Here is a 19,459-nt window from a genome sequence, read left to right on the forward strand (position 1 = left end):
TTCCTATTTACTGTAACTTGTTTAAAACAAAGGCAATTTGGCAAGTGCATGTAATTTCTTAACCAGTCATTGTCTTCCTTGAGATCTCCGTGGAAAGCTAGTTTGAAATATTATCAATGTTACTCGTCATACTACGAAGGGTTGTAATCAATTTACTATTTTGAATATGCTCGTGACAGTCACCAATTCACAATTTTATTCTCCATACAACTCATTTTCAACAGTGATTTAAAAATCAAGCATACCAAGAGAAATATGGGATTTGGATCTCACGTCAGAAAATATGAACAACTAACATAGAGTTTATATGATTTTAGGCTCTCTCACCTCAAAAACTAGGTACAGGGATTACAGAGAATGATAATATGTTAGAATTCAAGTATAAAGTATAAGATTTGAATTCTATATTAAAAAATATAGTTAACTAATGTGAGTTTATATGGTCTTAAACTCTCTCATCTTAATAATTAACTTATGATATATGATCTTTTTAAGTTTTATATCACTTCTCTCTATACACAAGAAGAATCTTCTTCTATCCTAATTGTAGAAATTTTTTTCATCCCTTTTTCTATTTTCATTGGGAAATCCCGCCATCTCTACTCACGGTCTAAGAAAAACATCAAAAGTAGCCTGTGATTACTGATTAATTAGCATCTACTTAACTATCATTCTGTTACGTGATCAGAGCATGTGCTTGAAGCGCAAACCACGCCATCAGAAATTCTAACCTGCAAGCTCGAGCGGCCAGAATATATAGGACGTACGGCTTAATTATTTTTATTTATCGGCTATATCGTGATTTGAGTTCAGGCGAGTTTTTATTAATTGAATTGTTAAGTTGTAGAGACAACTGAGTTTTGTTGACTTGTTCAAGAAACCGCGATATGCACGGGGACGTCAAATTCTGGGAACTTGCTCACTGTCTCTTTTTGTTGTTTTCTGAATTTCAGATTCTCCCCTCGGGCTCAGCTTCTCTACGGTCAGGATCATAGTTAAGGCATTTATGTTCATCTTCTCTTTCAACATCGATCTTATTCCAATGAATGTGAAGCTCTCTAACAGTTGCAAGAATTTATGAAATTTTTTAAACTAATATAAATTCCAACAAATGTACACAGATAAATCCCAAAAGACAACTTTGACATAATATTTTATTTGAGATAATAAATATTAAATATCAATATATTTGTGAGAGAAAATAGATCGTACGAATTCCCTTGCTTTATTTTTAGGCCAAAATTATAAAGGGCGTATGCAATGTGTTCCCAAAGGATTAACATCTCATATTATTTTGTTCATTAGGTTTTTACTTTTTAGTCTGAACAAGTTATATTCCGTATAAAATATATAATTAATTTTAAATTATTTCGTACAAACATATATTTTAAACCTCAAAAAAAGTTCCTCCCCTTACTCTCATGTTGTGCAATTGAACAAGTCTTCATCTTATGACGTCTTCGTCTAAGATGAAAACACTTCGACAAAAATAATTTTGTCTTTATCAAAAGAAATCATTGTCATTAATGAATGAAAATAAGACGATAGAAGGAGATAAGTCGAAAGAGAGAGCCAACACGACCGAAAATAGTAAAGTTCGTCATCTTTAGCTATGTTTTCAAAACCCGAAGGATGAAATTGCCACTTTTCAAACTTTAAGTAGGAGAAAATTATTAGATTTTTAAACTGATGAGAGATATACAATAAAACTTAGTTTTTTAATTTTTTGTTAAATAACGATTTTGCCTGTAACGTTAACTAAGTTTTTTAGCAGAATTTTACTCACAAATGAGAGTTTGAGTTTTTTAAAGTTAAAGGGTATTAGCTTAGAATTACATTTAAGCTTGAGTGGGAACAAGTCTTTTGGCTTTTTCATAAACATTAAGTAAATATTATTACACTCCAAATTACAAGAATAATCCTAATGTAACACTTTCTCTCCAGGCGGATATCCTCCAAGGTAAATACAGGTTCGAAGAAGAAGTGTTAACTTATCATAATCATACATATAACGGTCAAAGCAGAAAAGTATTTCATAAGCCAGACATGACCTAAACGTAATAACATTATTAATTTTCACAGGAAAACTAGTGCATTTGAGGGCCATATAAAATGACCAATCGTTTAAGATTTCGTCCACTACACAAGCCAGCAGCGGAGGTGGCTAGTTGGGTGGGCCGATTGAAAATGTCCCCGGCTCAGTAATAGTTGGAGTGGATTGGACTTTAGTCCAAATGAACCCCAATATGTTATGCTTAGAAACTGCAATTTCTGATTAAACAGATGATATATTATAAAGCTTATCAACCAAATGTATCTTACAAGATTGCTTTGTGGTTGGTAGATGAGAATGACACATCAATTTAGTTGACTTTATAGTAATAAATTGTGTACTAACGGTCAATAATTGAGAAAACAAGCTAAAAAAACCTAGGACTTGTTCAAACTCTATATACCTGATCATAGTTCCACATTTGCTGCTTTCTTGTTTGAATTTAAAGCTCAAAGCCCGTCTGTTGGTTTCTAGTTTCCTCGCGTCTCAATGATATTCTACTACGGTAAATGGCGGTAGCCACATAAACATACTAATATTCACGGAGTTTTATTTTGGTAAAGTGGATAATGTTGTGCGGTCTGACTGTTTCTTACTCAAACTCACAAAATTGATATCGAAAGATAGACACGTCAATTGGGGTGGCTAAATGGAGGTTCGGCCCGAAGCACAAAAAAAAACCTAACATGAGAAGACCCGATCTAACACTATAGTATGTCGGGGTAGGCCCATGGACCTATCAGATCAGGTTTAAGACTTTAATATTAAACACATGGACTAGCCCAGACCGACCTAGTATTGTATATAAAAAATAAAAATAAAAAATATATTTTTTTACTTCAGCCTTGGAGAAGCAAAGCTTTTGCCTTTTGTGGCAGAAGTCGTTGCCCTCTGCTTAATTTTTTTAAATTTATTTGTTTTTTATATAAATTCATTCTATTTTCTTTCATTTTCATTTTTATTTACAAATCTTTTAATCTCTCAATCTCAATTATTTCATTATATTTTCAATCTCATTTTCTCTCATTAACTCTCTTTCAAAAAATATCTGAATTCGTAAATAATAATTCTTTATATTTATAATTTTATTTTTATTTTAATTTTATCATTACAAAATATTATAAAATATCTGAATTCGCAAATAATAATTTTTTATCTTTAAAAAATTCAGAGATTTAAATATAGAAGATGAGTAGATAAATGTTATATAATAGATATATTTTATTTATGTTTTGTAATTTATACAATATGTAAATTAATTTATTTATACTATGTTATCAATTTATAATATTTTTCATTATATAATTACAGTATTTTTCCGTCACAAGTGAGAGATTATAAATAAAATATTCAGGATACTGTTCTCGGTTTTAATAATTGAAAAATAATTTGTGTTTAAAAATTTTAATTAAAATTTTTATAAAAAATTGATTAAATAGGTCGGTCTGGCCGATTAAAGCCCGACCCAATTAAGGCCAATTATTATATGAGTCAGACCTTTATATATCAATTGGTCAGCCTGTCCCAAAGGCCTATTACTGTTTGGGTCTCGGGCCCAGCCCGACCCGGCCCATTGACACCACTACCGAAAGGCAACTAGCTATATGAATTACCTATAGCAATTGACTATATTATGTATGAGCAAAATACCTTATACGGGAAGAAAAATTATTGATAGTTAAGAAGCATTTGGTTTGAAGAATATTTAATTATTAAAATTAAAAGAGTATTTTAAAGATTACTAGGTATAAATTATTATTATATTTAATAAAACTTCATAAAACTAGGTTAGTATAAATAATTATTGTGTTTAGTTAAAAATAATAAAAAAATACTAATATATTATTTTACTTAAAATATTTTTGGGTATAGTTATTCTAAAATAATTTTTATGTTATTTGTTATATTAATCGAAAATGAGATTATTTTTACTCTAAAAATTATAAATAAAGATATAGTTATAATAAATTCAAAATTACATTAATAATTTTTTAATACTTAAGATAAAAGTAGTAATTTAATTGTCTTTTCTATTACTTATCACATCATAATTGATAATAAAAAATTATTATTACTTATAAACCAAATAAAATAATGTAAATAGTAAAATATAAATTACTAGAGTAATATTTAATCTCTCCTAACCAAACGCCCCCTTACAACTATTTCATATGACCATCCACTTTCTAAAAATGAGACTTGTCTATATACATTATACTATGATTTTCATATTCAATTATGTAAAATCAGAAGTCCTAGATATGGTTTTCCGAATTGTAAATTGAACCACTTTGATTAAAAGATGCTATGTTTTTAGAAAAACAGACAAGACATGTTTACGTTAAATATTGGTAATGGTTTCAAGATGGCATTGGCTTAACATTTAACAAGTCAAATTTAATGCTCAACAACTCACTATGAGATACATACCTAATGTTATAATAATAATAATCCTATCTGATGATGAAATTCAAACGTCAACTAATCATAATGAGCTCCCTTCTCAGCAAAACACATCTTAAAACGTTGATTTTTCCGCTTTAAGCAGCTGTCTTTGCCGTCAAGTTGGGCTAAGAAGTTTGTCTTGTTATTGTTGACATGCATGTTAACAAACTGTCGCAGAACCTGCTTCATTAGATCAAAAATCTGTCTTGCAGGTTGCCGTGTCAATTAAGACGTTGTTGAATGGAAATAAATTCCCCGGATTGGATTCATTGTTAAATGGAGGCGATGGGGATTGATAGATAGAGACAGGCATTGCTGACTACGTTCATGAGCTCAAGCTTTCCCTAAGGCAAATTGTGGAATCCTCAAGTAAAAGGGGTTTAGGTTTGAAATTCATTAATATTTAGACTCAATTTTAATTATTTTGTATAATTAATTTGATCTCAAAAAAGTTAATTCAGTTTGAATGAATTTTCTAATAAAAAAAACATGAAGACAAAGACGTAGACCTTCCTAGTCTTTTGCTATTATCTTTGGTCCAGAATCACCAATTTATTGGCCCTCTTTATTAATTTAATAGCTTAAATCCGATGCCAAATCAAGTTTAGTAGTTGAGCAGCACTAAGAAATGATTAAGAGCCGGTCAATGTAAGCTAACCGGAGCATTTCTAATTTTATAATATAATTCTATTTCGGCGTCGAACCAGGGCAGTCCATACATATATACATGTATAAATCCATTTTACAACTGGGCAATTGTCGTGGGAACCACCAGATTCTAATTTTCAGAAGCTTATTGGTTAAATCGAATTATCTTTATCTTTCTCTTTGATATTTGTCTCTACTCTACTACGTGGCCGCCACATAATCATCGTTAGTCAACCAAACATATATACCTCAGTAAAGTTGTGGGGCCAAAGTTCCTCAAAAGTCAGAAAGCAAATTTGATTAACTCTCTACCAAGCGCGTTCACCTGCGCGTCAATTCACGTAAACCCACTTTCTTTATATTTCACACCAGATTGCATCGTCTCTCTAGCTATCAGGCTCTTATTTAGCGCCAACACTTTGCCTGTTTTTTGGCCCCCTCTTCTCTTTTTAGGCTTTCTCGGATGTGCCTTGCTTCACTTTGGAGCAAAGCTCAGATATGAAAAAAAACAGCAACTGCAGTTTACATGAGCTATGGCAGTCCTAAAGAAGAATCGAAGTCTTTGGATTTTCAGACTTTCCATTTCCAATCATGGCATTTTATTCTTTCTGCTTTTTACACTCCATGGCTTGCCGTACGTCACTGCGCAATTCAGAACTGTGCCACCCGGTCCTCTACCGGATGACGAGTTTAACACACAGGGGCCCACATTCAACCCGAAAATGGCTATTGTCATGGTGGTGTTGATCAGTGTATTCTTTTTAATGGGATATTGCTCTGTTTACTTCCGACAGTGTTACCAGCGGCGTTCACACCGTAGCGATGGCGAGCCTTATGCCGTCTTTCTTAGAGGAACCAACTACCTTTCCCGTAGAATTACACGCGGACTCGATGCATCCGTTATCAGCACGTTTCCCACCTTTCTCTACTCCACTGTTAAAGGGCTTAAAATCGGCAAGGGCTCGTTAGAATGCGCCGTTTGCCTAAACGAATTTGAAGACGACGAAACACTGCGTTTAATACCCAAGTGTAGCCATGTGTTTCATACTGACTGTATAGATGCTTGGCTAGCTTCGCATCACACGTGTCCCGTTTGCCGCGCAAATTTGGTCCCTCAACCCGGTGAAATTGCGTCCAGCATCATTCAAGTATTTGACACGGATAACGGTTCGGGTGAATCGGAATGGAGTTCCAATGATCGTGAGGGAATTTCCCGGGTTGAGGATAGCAGAGACGTAGAATCTCAAGAGGTGAATTTGATGAATCAAAATAGGCCGCCACGAAAATCGAAATCAACAGGTTGGAGACTGGCCGGTTTATTTCCACGATCACACTCGACGGGTCACTCGTTGGTTCAACCGGGTGAAAATTGTGAGAGGTTTACACTAATATTACCGGCGGAGGTAAGAAACGAGTTAATGAACTCGAATCTAACAAGAAGCAAGAGCTGCGTGGTGCTTCCGAGAGAGAGGAGTACAAGGAGGGGGTTTAGGAGTGGAAGTGGAAGACTCGGGCCCTTAAACTACGAACGGTTCGACCGGTCAACTCGGTCTGGCCGCAGGGGTTTTAGGATTCCAAATGTTTGTGATGAGGTGACGTGCACGGAACCGAACTTGCAGGATAGAAGTCATAATAATGACGGTGATCGATCATTTGAGCGGCTCCCTCCGGTCCAGTCTACAAAGTAGGTTAGTTATCAAATTAATCTTGGGATTGACCCATTCAGATTTATGTGTAGTACATAGGAATATAGTTTATGAATTTCTTTTGATTTGTTTTATTTTGCTGAAAAAAATGAAATAAGATTGTGGTTTCTTTTGATGGGAGGGCAATTTGCTTCATATGTTATTTTATTCTATAAAACTATATATACAATAATAAATTTAAATTTAAATACTATATAATTAAATAATTTTAAATTAAAAATAATATAATATTTAATCACATAATAATATATTATTATTTATATTTAAAAATATATATGATATTTATGTGTAAAATATTATTTTATTTTATTACGTAAGAATTAGAATTGAAGAGACAAATGAAAGGAAAGGTCTATGGTGGCAGACATGGCCTATGGCTCTGGATAGTGGGGCAAGTCTGAGTAGGTGAGGTTAGGAATTATAGGTGAGGGTCTCTGAGTTGTGTGAAGCCATTTTAGGTGGGCCAACTAAAGTGACCATTCAGTTGATTTCAGGCGAGCTTAGTCGATGAGAGCCCGCAAAAGACGAGCCCACTAGGGAAGAGCCCAAATCAACAACATAAATAAAGGCCACCGGACTAATTCTCACATAAAAAATGGTATTTTTTCAAATTTTTATTCTTTAATTTTAAAAATTTTATTTATCTATTCATATATTATTAAGTTTATTAGTTTTAAGAATAAAATCATTATTTTATCTATATTATTAAAAAAAACTAAAATTTTATCTCTTTTTCTTTTCTTAAACCTTAAAAAATAATAATTTTTCTCTTATATCAAGTTTTAAAAAATCAATTTTCTTCTCCGAAGGTTTAACTTTAATATCTGATCACTTCCTCTCGCGATTTCTCCCTCTCAATGAATCATCTTTCTTTGATGATCTACCTCATCATCTTTTCTTCCTCCAATGATCATGCATTACTTGTTTGGGAAAACAAATCATCTTCTTAAAAGAAGATGAGTTATCTTCTTCTTCCAAATGACTCATCTTCTTTTGGGAAGACAACCGTCTTCTTAAACAAAAACGAGATCCCTTATCTTCTTTTTTTCGGGTTATATAGCCGATCGAAAAAGAGAGAGATGACAAGAGAGACACTATTGAAGGAAGAGGTGTTGGGAACAATTAAACATGCCAAAATTATTATTCTGTAAATTCAGTAAACATTAAATTTGGGTGTACTGGCTTCTATTTCATGTGCATAAAATGAAAATTATTATTATTGTTATCATTGTTGAGAGGAGGCTATTTTTGGACAATTTATAAGTATCCAATTGTCTGTCAACTCCCTTGGTAGTTAATTAAAATTGGGTCCAATCGACCCATCATGGGTAGATCTAAACCCAATAAAAGGAAATATCAGGAGAGAGAGGTTGTCGACTACGGCCCTAAAAATGTTATTAGAAATTGAAAAGTAAACTTTAGGGGGGAAAATATAGTTTTTTTTTTTTAAAAAAACTTGGTTTAAGAGAAAATTGTTAGCTTTTAGAGTTTAGAAGAAAAAAAATTTTAAAAATTAGAGTTTCGTCAACTTTAACCTTTTATGAATGGATAAATAAGATTTTTATAGTTAAAAGGTAAAAAACTTGAGAAATCAACAAACTTTGGATGGGAATTAGTCCTTCGGCCAGATTTAAACTAAACATATTTTGTTGAAAGGTTAAAACAAGTGAGAGTTATTGAAAATTAACCATTACATATAATTAGTTGGTAAACGCTGAACATCAACTATTACATATAAATATTACTCGTGTATTATTCACAAAGGCGATGTTATACATACAAATTTTTATGTATATAAATAAATTCATATATGATGTATCATCATATAATTAAATATCACTCGTATGATAATATATTATTTGTATATTTACTTAACTTTGAGTAGTATAATTTGATTGTAGTCACAAACTTGTTCAATTAAACAGTATAACACTTGAAAATATAATCACTAGTCAAAGTGGTGTCCAATCCATGCTGTTATTGCGTAGGCAAATCTAACGAAGCGACATCACCATCCTCTGCATTTAGACAAACTCTTTGGCACATAATTTCGTCTCCAAGTCACTCGCCCCCTCATCGTCTCCACTTTTGAATAGAATCCTCCGACTATTCAATGTCAAAAAATGTCTATCTTCTTTCACAAGCTTACCATTTACATTCTCAAAGAAATCACTCTCTTCTAACAGTATGGAAGGGCATTGGAGAACGACAAAACCTAATTTCCCTTATAAATAATGTTACATATACATATTTTTTAATACATAAATAAATACATAGATGATGAGTCATTATTTGATTAGATATTATTTTATCTTTAATTCAAAATCACTCAATTATATGATAATGATAGTGAGGTGGTTTATAAGAAGTGGACTCAGAGGCTTATATAACGAATCCAAAGAAAAGGCCTAAAGCTGGAGCTGGTGGAAGCTGAGAGGATAGCAAAACAAATCTATGAAGAGGTTGTCAAAAGGATGGTCGAGGCTACTTCCAGCAATGGGTTTGGAGTTTGAACTGCGTTTTATTTATTAAATAGAGAAGAAAAATAAGTAATACATAAATAAATAAATAAATAAATAAATTGTTTTATTAAATAGAGAATAAAAGAAATATTATACATACAAACTTATTTATATAACATAATATAATAATATTTTTAAAGTGAAAAATAAAATTAAACAATAGTATAAATTTATATAATTTATTTATAAACATTGTTTTATTCTATAAGAATTAGTTGTCAGTTAGTTGCATTAGTTAGATTTTTAATAATTTTATTATATCAAATGATTTTTAAATCCTTGTGATTTTCTTTAATGAGGAATGGACAAATGACATACTCTAGGATAAAAAAAAATTTTAGTTCCTTCCAAGTTGGGGGTGGGAACTAGACATTCAATGCAAAATCTACTTTGTATATTGACTGTAAAATTTTTATATAAAATAAATAAATTTATTTATATTTTTTTATATAAAAAAATAATCTATCTTTGGTCGAAGGTAGATTCATTCACATGTGGCTGTTAAAACTGATTCTAAATAGTCTCAAAATAGAAAGAATAGCATTCAAATAAGCTTCATCAACAACCAACCAACGATGATATAAATGCTATTCAATAATTGAAACAGTTGAATAAATTGCCCTTTAGATTATCAATTCGTTAAAATTAATCTTAATTAGAATGGTCAGAAGAAATTTGACAAATGGACCCACCCTCTAAATCCAAACCATAAAAAATCATTTACTAATTTTACTTTTTACGCGCTTACGCGTTTCGTTACTCGTTATGAACTGTTAATACAAACACGAAAAAGACCGACATGTCCACGTCCATTTAAGGGTCTGCCTTTCACTTGTGTCTCTTCAGATCCTTTCTTTCACCATTTCCGTCAGAGTTGGAGTCGATGGGCCGGCCAACGACACTTAGAATTTTCATAGGCTTTCTAAAAGACAAAGCATCCTTAATCAAAACAACGTTCTCAACCAAACGCAAAACCTCCTCCATCCGCCGCGCTGTCCTCCTTGCCACCTCCCACCGCACTTCAAATCCTCCGTCGTATAAACTCATCGCTGCCGTTCTTTGCATCGACCATGGGTCCCAACCAGGAGCGTCCGCTTGCATTCAAGCTCTCATGGACCGCCTGCACGCCACACGCAACGCTTTTGTCGCCGTGAAGTGTCTTTTCACAATCCATAATATTATTACAAACGGTTCGTTTATTTTAAAAGAGCAGCTTTCAATTTATCCTTCTTATGGTGGCCGAAACTTTCTTAATTTGTCAATGTTTCGAGATGATTCCGACCCAGAAGCTTGGGAACTGTCGTCGTGGGTCAGGTGGTATGCTTGCGTTTTAGAGCGAAATTTAACAGCTTCCAGAGTTGTGGGTTATTACGTCTGTTCTTCAAAAGCGGCTAAGAAGATTAGTGATGACAAAGAAGAGATGGTTTTGGCATTGTTGAGCTCAAATTTGTTGAGAGAGGTAGATGCTCTAGTAAGCTTCGTTGAAGAGGTAAGTGACGTGCCCAATTCCTTGAATCTTCAGAGGAACAATTTGGTACATGAGGTTGTCAGATTGGTGGGTGCAGATTACAGGTTAATACAACATGAAATTTTCCTCCGAGTTGACGAACTGGGAGAGAGATTAATCAGTTTAAGTCAGGAAGACGTGACTCGGTTTTTGAATGCTTTGAAAAGACTCGAAGATTGCGAAGACAGATTGCAACGGTTGTTTGTTAACAGAAATAAGAATCATCGGTTATGGAATTTGATCCACGAAACAAAAACAAAGATAACGGTACTGGTGGCAGTGAATAAGAATGTACAGGAGAAGACGTTAAGGAAGATGTCGGCAAGAGACGAGTCAAGCGAGTTGAGTCGAATGAGCGAACGATTTTCTGAGTTCAGACAGTTGTTTCAGTGGAACCGGGTTCCACAATTTGTCGAAAATAATTTGTGACGCTCTTGTTTTAAAATACATTTTTAAGGAAATTGATATGATGGAATAGACTAATGATTTTGACTGAGTCTTAGAAAGAACGGGCATTTATGTTTAAATTCAAATGGGTTTATCAAAACAACGATCGTGTGTACCAAGCAAGCCAAAAGTCTTGGTGTAGTAAAATTTCAAAGTTCTTTTATATATTTTTTTTAAATTTAAATATTCATTTATATGAAAATGGTTGTTAAAAATATCAATTAAGATTAAAAATAAAATTATTATTTATTACAAAATTTAAAAAATTAAAATTTTATCATATTTTTTTTTTATATTTAAAAATCTCGTAATTTTTCTTTACTCAAAGTTTGAAAAATAAAAATTTCTTTTTAAGATTTTTCTCTCTTTTCTTCAGCAACAATCCGTTGTCGGCCTTCCCTCCTTCTGCCTTATCTCTTTCTCAATCTCTCTCACTTTCCTCTCCGACTATAGATTGATGAAATTGTCTAAAAATTCAAATGACTTTCCTTTGGACATCTAGACCAAACTCATTTGGATTTTTAGATAATTTTTGTCAATCTATAGTTAGAAAGGAAAGGGAGGGAAAAATAAAGCAAGAGAGAGGATGACTAATTGTCAGAGATGATAGATTATCACCGAAGAAAAGAGAAAAAAAATTTTTGAGAAAAAATTATCATTTTTTAAACTTAAAAAAAATGAAAAAAATGTAAAATTTTCAAATTAAAAAAAGAAAATTTAATTCTTTTAATTTTTTTGATTAAATAATATTTTTATCTCTAATTTTAATAAAATTTTTTAATAAAAAGTAACTCGTAATTAAATATTTAAATTTGTTAAAATTAAAAAATACGACTTTGAGGCTTCAAAATATCTCGGTGGGGTCAAGTCTTTTGGCCAATAAACTATGATGATGTAAACGCTCCCAGTCGGCAACTTCAAATTTTCTTCTCTTATGAAACGAGAGCGCGTGTTTTGCGTTGGGTGGGTCGGATGGGAGCCACTTGAGACAATTCAAGAGGTCAGGTTGAAGTAATCGGTCTCTCCGCGGCATTGCCACTCGCAGAATTTTGCGGTGATAGATGGAGGATTTCAATTTAATTTACAAAAAAAAATAATAATAATTCAAAAAAAATTGCCCGCGTGATAATAAGAAGGCCAAAACAAAAGACTTGTTCCCACCCAAAGTTTGATATATTCTCAAATTATTATTTATCAAATTTCAAAAATTTAAAATCTTATCTATAAATTAATTTTTTATTAAAATTTTCTGTTATAAATAAAAATAAAATTTTTATTTCAATAATAATATTAAAAATATATAATTTTATGTTTTTTCAAAATTTTCAAAATAACTATTTTTTACTGTTTAAATATTTTTAATTTTAAAAAATATCTATTTTTTCGCTTTTAAGTTTTTTTTCTCTTCCCTCTTCATCTTCGGCGGCTTACTCCTTCTGCTCGGAGACTTTCTTCTCTCTCCAGTTGGCTTTCCTTTTCGTGCAACGAATAGAAAAACTAAAAAGAAAAAGGAAAAATGTAGCCGTTACCCTCCAAATGGGGTCATGAGTATTTTGGATTTTGTCTTTTGGTGCAAAGTAGCCGTTGCTGTGTCCTTTATTTTTTTATTTTTTTAAGTTGTGCTGTCGTGTTGATTCGTGGGCTTTCCCCGTGAAACCCCGATGTGGTCACTTTGTTTGTGAGTCCTGCGAAACATGGATCATGCCCAAATTTTGTGGATGGTGTTGGCCCATTGCCAACTCTATAATTCCCTCACCGGAAAGAAATTGAGTCTTCCACTTCCGGTTCTACTGTGCAAGATTGTAATGATAGTAGATAGGGCTAGATTTGAGTCGAGCCGAGCTCTAGTTCAGCTCGGTTCAGATATAGTCCGCTCGAGTTCGAGCTCGAACTCGGCTAAGACAAGCTCATTTTGGGTTCGAATTCAGTTTGATTCGTTTTTTATTATCAAAATGATATCGTTTTTAATATATATTGATCAAAACGATGTCGTTTTGTATCAAAAATTTTAATTAGAAAATTTGATGAGTAGCTCGAGCTCGAGCTTGGCTAAGGCAGACTCATTTTGGGCTCGACCGAGCCAAGCTCAAACTTAAATTAATTCAGTTCGAATCTAACCCTAATAGTAGACATTGATGGACACGAATGAAAGTGGGCTTGATAAGTTATAAGCGCATGCTTTCACAGATATAGCCGAAGTATGGTACAGATGACAATAAATTTTTTTGTTTCTTTGTCAAATAAAGATGGATTATTTTCATCAAACAAAATTCTACGGTTGAAAGGCTGATGGCAACAAAAGGTTATAGTGGAAAGGTCGGCCCGATGGCAAGAACTTTCTTCTATTACTGGAGGAAGAAGAAAAAATTTAGAAAAAAAAGTTAATTTTTTAAAATTTAATTCTAAAAATAATACAAATTTTTATGGTTTTAAAATTTAATAATAAAATAATAATTTTATCGTTGTCTTTAACAGAAATCAACTTACAAATAAGTGATAAAATGACAATTCAAGCTCCTTTTTGTTCAAAACTTAATTGCATAGAATTATTGCAATAACTCAAAAATTCATGCGGTGGACAATGAAATGTACATCAAATTAAAAAGAAAGCTCAAAATTAGATCCCGGTGGCCGGTGAAAAACCACCACGATTAATGTCTAGTGCGATTACTTATTTTGGTCTTCTGAGTCATTGTCTGGGTTGGGACTCGACCACCTCTGGACTCGTTGCTTTGCCTTTTCAGCCTGTAAATCCACCAAAACGATCAATTAGAGACGACTTCAAAATGTGTTAAAGTCAAGCTTGTTTCTTTCGTTGAAAAGAAAAAAATGTTATAATGTCAAATTATACCTCCTTGTCCCAATCGGATCTTGCAGTTATAATGGACAACACGACCGTTTGAAAAGCAGTTCCACCAAAGATCATTCCTCCCCAGATACCCTGATGCACAAATGTAAAAATAATTTGTGTCAATACAAGATTAAATCATATAATTCCTCATAATTAAAGAAATTTCCTTGAATTAGCAAACTTTTAACAGAACTTATCAGGCTTAGATTCATGCAGAATGCATAAAAAGTTTAACTATTTGATAACTTGGGTTCATGAAAAAGCAGGTTAAAGATGGGAGCATTGATTGTTTGTAAGCCCAATCAACACATAAATGCAAAAACCAACAAAAAAGGCAAGCAATCAACTTTAGAAGCTAAACTCACCATAACGCCCAGATCGAACACCCAGCCCATCAGAAATCCTAGTGGGAGTCCTACTATGTAATAGCATCCAAGATTTACATATGCAACCGTCGCCTGCCATCCAGACCCCACAGCCACTCCTGTCGCAGTGAAAATAAAACTCTTTAACATCTGATTAAAAAAAAAAAGTTGTCAAGGTTATCAGTAATGTTTCATTAGAGATGCACCTGATAAAACTGGCTGAACGCTGTTGAGGAGAATGGTGACTGCCAAAAGATAGGAAAGCGTTTTAACTGCTTCAAGGACATCTTCACTGGAGGTGAATATCAAAGCCACCTTTTCTCTTAGTATCATTATCAAAACGCAGAGGATGAGGCCGATTATTGTGGATTCTACTACCGCCACTATTGTTGCAAATTTTGCTGCCTTGCCGTTCCCGGCTCCCAGTTCATTGGCCACCCTCACGCTGTCAATTTTAGAGCCACCGACCCATCAATAATGCATAGTGACTTTTTCTTATTCGTCATTATAGGTCCCGTCAGGTGAAAGCTAAAATACAGCACTGTTAGTTAATTTCATGGCCAAAGGACTATTTCCCACTCAAACTATATGTTGAATTCTCAAAGTTCTCCTCATTAACTATAAAAATACCGTTTACTCACTCATAACCAGTTAAATTTAACAAAACTCTAACGTTTAAAAATTTTATCTCTTTTTGCCCTTCTAAACTTTAAAAACTAAAAGTTTCTCCCAACTTAAGTTTTAAAAAATGGTAGTTTCGCTCTAGAGTTTCGTTTTGAAATCGTCGACGATATCTCCACCTCCATTGCCGATGACTTCTCCCTTCTTAAGCATCCTCTCCTTCCGGAGATCTCTTTCCTCCCATTTGGACATCCGATCTGTGTTGAAGAAGCCTTAGGAGACAAAGAACTTCGTCGGGTCTTCGTCTTCCCAGATGAAGACAAAGTTGTTGTCTTCGTCCGGGAAGACAGTTGTCTTCCCAGAAGAAGACTTCTAGGAAGACGATTGTTTTCCTAAAAGAAGACATTTGGGAAGACGAAAAACTTCGTCTTTCTCAATGAAGTTCTTCGTCTCCCAAGACTTTTCTGATATCGATCAGGTGTCTAAATGAGAGGAAAGAGATTGCTAGAAGGAGAGGATGCTTTGAGAGGGAGAGACCGTTGGCAATGGAGCCGAAGATGTCACCAAAGATTTCAAAACAAAATCCTAGGGTAAAACTGTTATTTTTTAAAATTTAGGCTGAGAAAAAATTTTAGTTTTTAAAGTTTAGGGAGGTAAAAATATATTATATTTTAGTTTATTTTTAATATTATAAAAAAATAATAATTTTATCTTAATTATCATTAATTTTAATTGTTTATAGATGGATATACAGTATTTTTATATTTTCATAGTTAAGAGGGGGAGGTGGGACATTGTCGTTTGGCCTTAATTTCATTCGCTTAATTAATTTTGTTTGTCTGCTAGTTGGACTAGCTGCTATTCAAGATCAAACAGTGCCAACCAGTAATAATTGAAAGCAGTAGTACAGCCAATCTTCATCAAAGCTAATTATGAGATTGCAGACGTATTACCCGCCATTAGGCCAAAGGACTATGCCCCACCAAGTGTTATTCCAAACTCACGTATAAGGAGTTTGAAAATTTTAAAGCCTTGTCTATTAATTAATTATGACCAAAAATTTTGGTTTAAAAAAAATAAAATTATTATTTTATTAATAATATTAAAAAAATATAAAATTTATTATATTTTTCTTCCGTAACTTTTAAAAATTAACATCTTATTCTTAAAGTTTTTTAATTTTAAAATATCATATTTCTTCTTTCCCTTCAAAAACTTAGAAATTTTTTTTTACCTTTGGTTATTTTCTCTGATTATTAGAAAGGACGATAATAGAGTCTCTTTATCAATGAAGATATTTGACGAAGAGAGTCGATAAAGAGATCTAGGCTCTGGATCTTTTCATCAATGAAGAGATATCTAGAATTTCTTCACCCAGATTTTGTTGAATCTCTTCATCTCTGACAAAAAGATCTATTCTAAATTTATTTATGTGTGTTGATCAACAGTTTAGGATGAGGAGGGCAGGTCATCGGTGTCGGAGAGGTGAAAAAAAAATTTGAGAAAAAAATGTGATTTTTTAAAATTAGAAAACTTTAAGTAAAGGTAAAGTTGTTAGTTTTTAAAATTACAAAAATAATAAATAATAAATTTTATATTTTTTTAATATTATTAGTAAAAAGATGATTTTATCTATACCTCTACTAAAAAATTTTAACAGCAATCACGATATAAATCAGATTTAGAGTTTTTCAAACCTCATAAGTATGACTTAAAAAATGCACCTAAACTTCGGTGGGAAATAGTCCTTTGGCCCCGCCATTAATGCTAAATGCTTTTCATCATATGAGAGTATTAGTGGATGTACATCAATGAACAAATGCTAGATTTAAGATGAAAAGAGAAACAATACCCGGTAGCAGCGAAGAAAGCAAGAGGAATCATGATTTCCCATCCGTTAATACTCATGCTACATAAATAAATCGCAGTAAAATCAGTTAGTTTCAAGCAACTTTATTATGTTAAATAAGAAAGGAAAAAATTGAATAAAATTATATTTATACCACACTGATAAGGCATCCACAGCTATTGTAGCATCTGATAAATGTCCAGTCATCAATATTAATATTCTGTAGTACCAATTTTCCAAGCTGCATCAATAACAAAACCATATGTCAAAATTTTTGGCTAGGAATTTGTAAACGTAACGTAACTGCACCAAGAAGAGAGAGAGAGAGACTATTACCATAACATGACCCCAGAAGCTATGGAGAGTTTGGTATATTCCCAAAGGCCAGAAAAGGCTTGCATAGAGAAGCCTTTCCATGTTAATGGACACCAACCCAAAGCAGCATAACCGAAACATCCGAAAAACAACACCCACCAAGAGATATCCAATGCAATAGCCGCCCCTATAACACCAAGATCTAGTGCGTAAACGAACAGCCAGCTGGTGAATATATTCACCAATAGTCCTACAAATGATACCCAAGCAATTATCTGGTTCTTTAATTGGCTCTGCAGGAACCTCTGCACTGGAAACTGAAAAGCAAAACTGAAGTGCAGTGGTATCAACCACACAGCAACTACCCCTGACATCTCTGCGACGTCGTCTGGCTGACCCAGCCATTTCAGAATTGGGGTTGCAAAAACGTAAACTGGTAATAGCAAGAAGCAGAATAGGAAAAGTACAATCCATGATCTTTGCATGTAAATGCCTAACATGTGGTATCTTTTGGCTCCAAAAGCTTGGCCGCAAAGTGTCTCTAATGCGCTTGCCATTCCAAGCTAGTTTTCAGAACCCGGAAAATCAAGCACAAATGTTAAATGAGAGAACGAAAAAGATCAGTGGGTTTAGATAGATGAATAGGGAGAGTTGAGTTTATTACCAGAAGGCCGAAATTGAAGCCAACAATTACAGTGTTGGCTATGGATAAAGCTGCTAGTTCAACTTCACCAAGGTGTCCGGCAAATGCTTGGCTGATGATGTTCATGGTGAAGGCTGAAATCCGGCTGAATATTGCCGGGCCAACGATCCGCCATAGCTTCTTCGATTCAATCCAGACTCTTATTGATAACTTTTCGTTGTCTTGCTCATCATGATCTTCTACAGCTACTTCCCTCAACAAAGGCTGATTGGGATCTGCATCCCTCTCAATGCTACCCATAACACACGTTTCAATGCTTTAACTATCTTGTCTTAGTTTCTGAATAAAAAGGGGGGGCTGAGCCCTAGCCTCAGCCTAGGCCTTCAGATACTGAGAACTAGAGGTTAAAGATGTGAAAAGACAAGTTAATGTCGTCAACTGGTGGCTTCTGAAACAATCCACCAATAGAACTTGAACCATAATTTCAATGTTCAATCTTTATTTGAACGCTCCAAGCGGCGTGGAAGAGTAGTTGACAAATTTTATATTACTTGATACAATTAAGGCAATCGAATAAGAACAATCAATGCAGTTTTGTTACAAAAGTAAAAAGATAAATGAGAAAACTGTTTTATATATAGGCATCACATGATTCATGCGTGAAGACTGGTTATTTCTGGTCAATTTCCTGAAAATTAAAATCAATTAAAGAGCCGTAAAATGTTTTTATATTTTGTTTAAAAGGAAATTAAGAGTCAAACTCTGCAATAAATCAGTCAAGGATGAAAGCAAAAATGTCTCTGGGTTGACAATCTGGTGGAAAGCCATTATACAAGAATGGTGGTTGAGTTCTTGAGGTCATGGCTATTGTCATTCGACGGGTCCTAAATTCCAGAATTTCTATCTTGTCAATTGTACTCCTTATAATAAATAATTTTTAATGAATGAAAAATTATGCAATGGATTAAAAAAAAAACTGTAACCCAGAAAGTCAGCGTTGGTTTGAAACAAAAAATGAAGCACCAGTTCCGATTGAATTAGCTAGGTCTAACCTGTCTAATTTTTACTAAAATAATACGAGGATCCAGTTGGGCAGTAACCTATGGCTACAATTTGAAGCTTGGATTTGGCAGATTCCATCAGATGGTCTAATAATGAAGAGGCGTAAAAGGTCAGTGCAACGGCTGAGGTCATTACTTGCGTAATTAAGTCATGCATTATCACACGTCAGTTAATTATAAATTATTATTTTAATTTATATAACATATAATTTTATTTTTTATTTACGTATCACTATCAGATAATATTTGTAATTCATCCTCCAATTAATGAAGCTCTGATTTTAGTATTAAATTTGTAGAGCAAATTGAAATTTAATTTTACGAAGTAATTTGACCTGTCTCATGTAATTAATCTAGATCTTTTCGCCAGCATTAAATTTCATAACTATTAAATCGCTGGATGCCACTCCCAAATGATAGGTTGAA

At 33.3% G+C, this 19,459-nt stretch overlaps 3 protein-coding genes across 3 annotated transcripts; 2 read left to right on the forward strand and 1 right to left on the reverse strand.

Annotated features, from left to right (window-relative positions):
* Nucleotides 1–5,504: 5,504 nt before the first annotated feature.
* LOC123205526 (E3 ubiquitin-protein ligase ATL15-like) lies at nt 5,505–6,967 on the forward strand. The gene has a single exon (XM_044622496.1). The coding sequence runs from the start codon at nt 5,680–5,682 to the stop codon at nt 6,832–6,834; it is 1,155 nt and encodes a 384-aa protein (XP_044478431.1). The 5' UTR covers nt 5,505–5,679; the 3' UTR covers nt 6,835–6,967.
* A 3,249-nt stretch (nt 6,968–10,216) lies between these two features.
* LOC123205509 (putative clathrin assembly protein At4g40080) lies at nt 10,217–11,377 on the forward strand. The gene has a single exon (XM_044622474.1). It carries the CDS (start codon nt 10,258–10,260, stop codon nt 11,308–11,310), a length of 1,053 nt encoding a protein of 350 aa, XP_044478409.1. The 5' UTR covers nt 10,217–10,257; the 3' UTR covers nt 11,311–11,377.
* Nucleotides 11,378–13,846: 2,469 nt separating this feature from the next.
* Nucleotides 13,847–18,424, reverse strand: LOC123205505 (protein DETOXIFICATION 27-like). The gene is made up of 8 exons (XM_044622470.1): nt 17,994–18,424; nt 17,351–17,892; nt 17,169–17,255; nt 17,018–17,074; nt 14,751–14,989; nt 14,545–14,663; nt 14,180–14,269; nt 13,847–14,073 (listed from the first exon to the last, which is right to left on the reverse strand). The coding sequence occupies exons 1-8, from the start codon at nt 18,270–18,272 to the stop codon at nt 13,996–13,998; spliced, it is 1,491 nt and encodes a 496-aa protein (XP_044478405.1). The 5' UTR covers nt 18,273–18,424; the 3' UTR covers nt 13,847–13,995.
* Nucleotides 18,425–19,459: the final 1,035 nt, after the last annotated feature.

The sequence above is a fragment of the Mangifera indica genome, unplaced genomic scaffold (genome assembly GCF_011075055.1).
Source record: "Mangifera indica cultivar Alphonso unplaced genomic scaffold, CATAS_Mindica_2.1 Un_0008, whole genome shotgun sequence".
Classification (NCBI taxonomy): domain Eukaryota; kingdom Viridiplantae; phylum Streptophyta; class Magnoliopsida; order Sapindales; family Anacardiaceae; genus Mangifera; species Mangifera indica.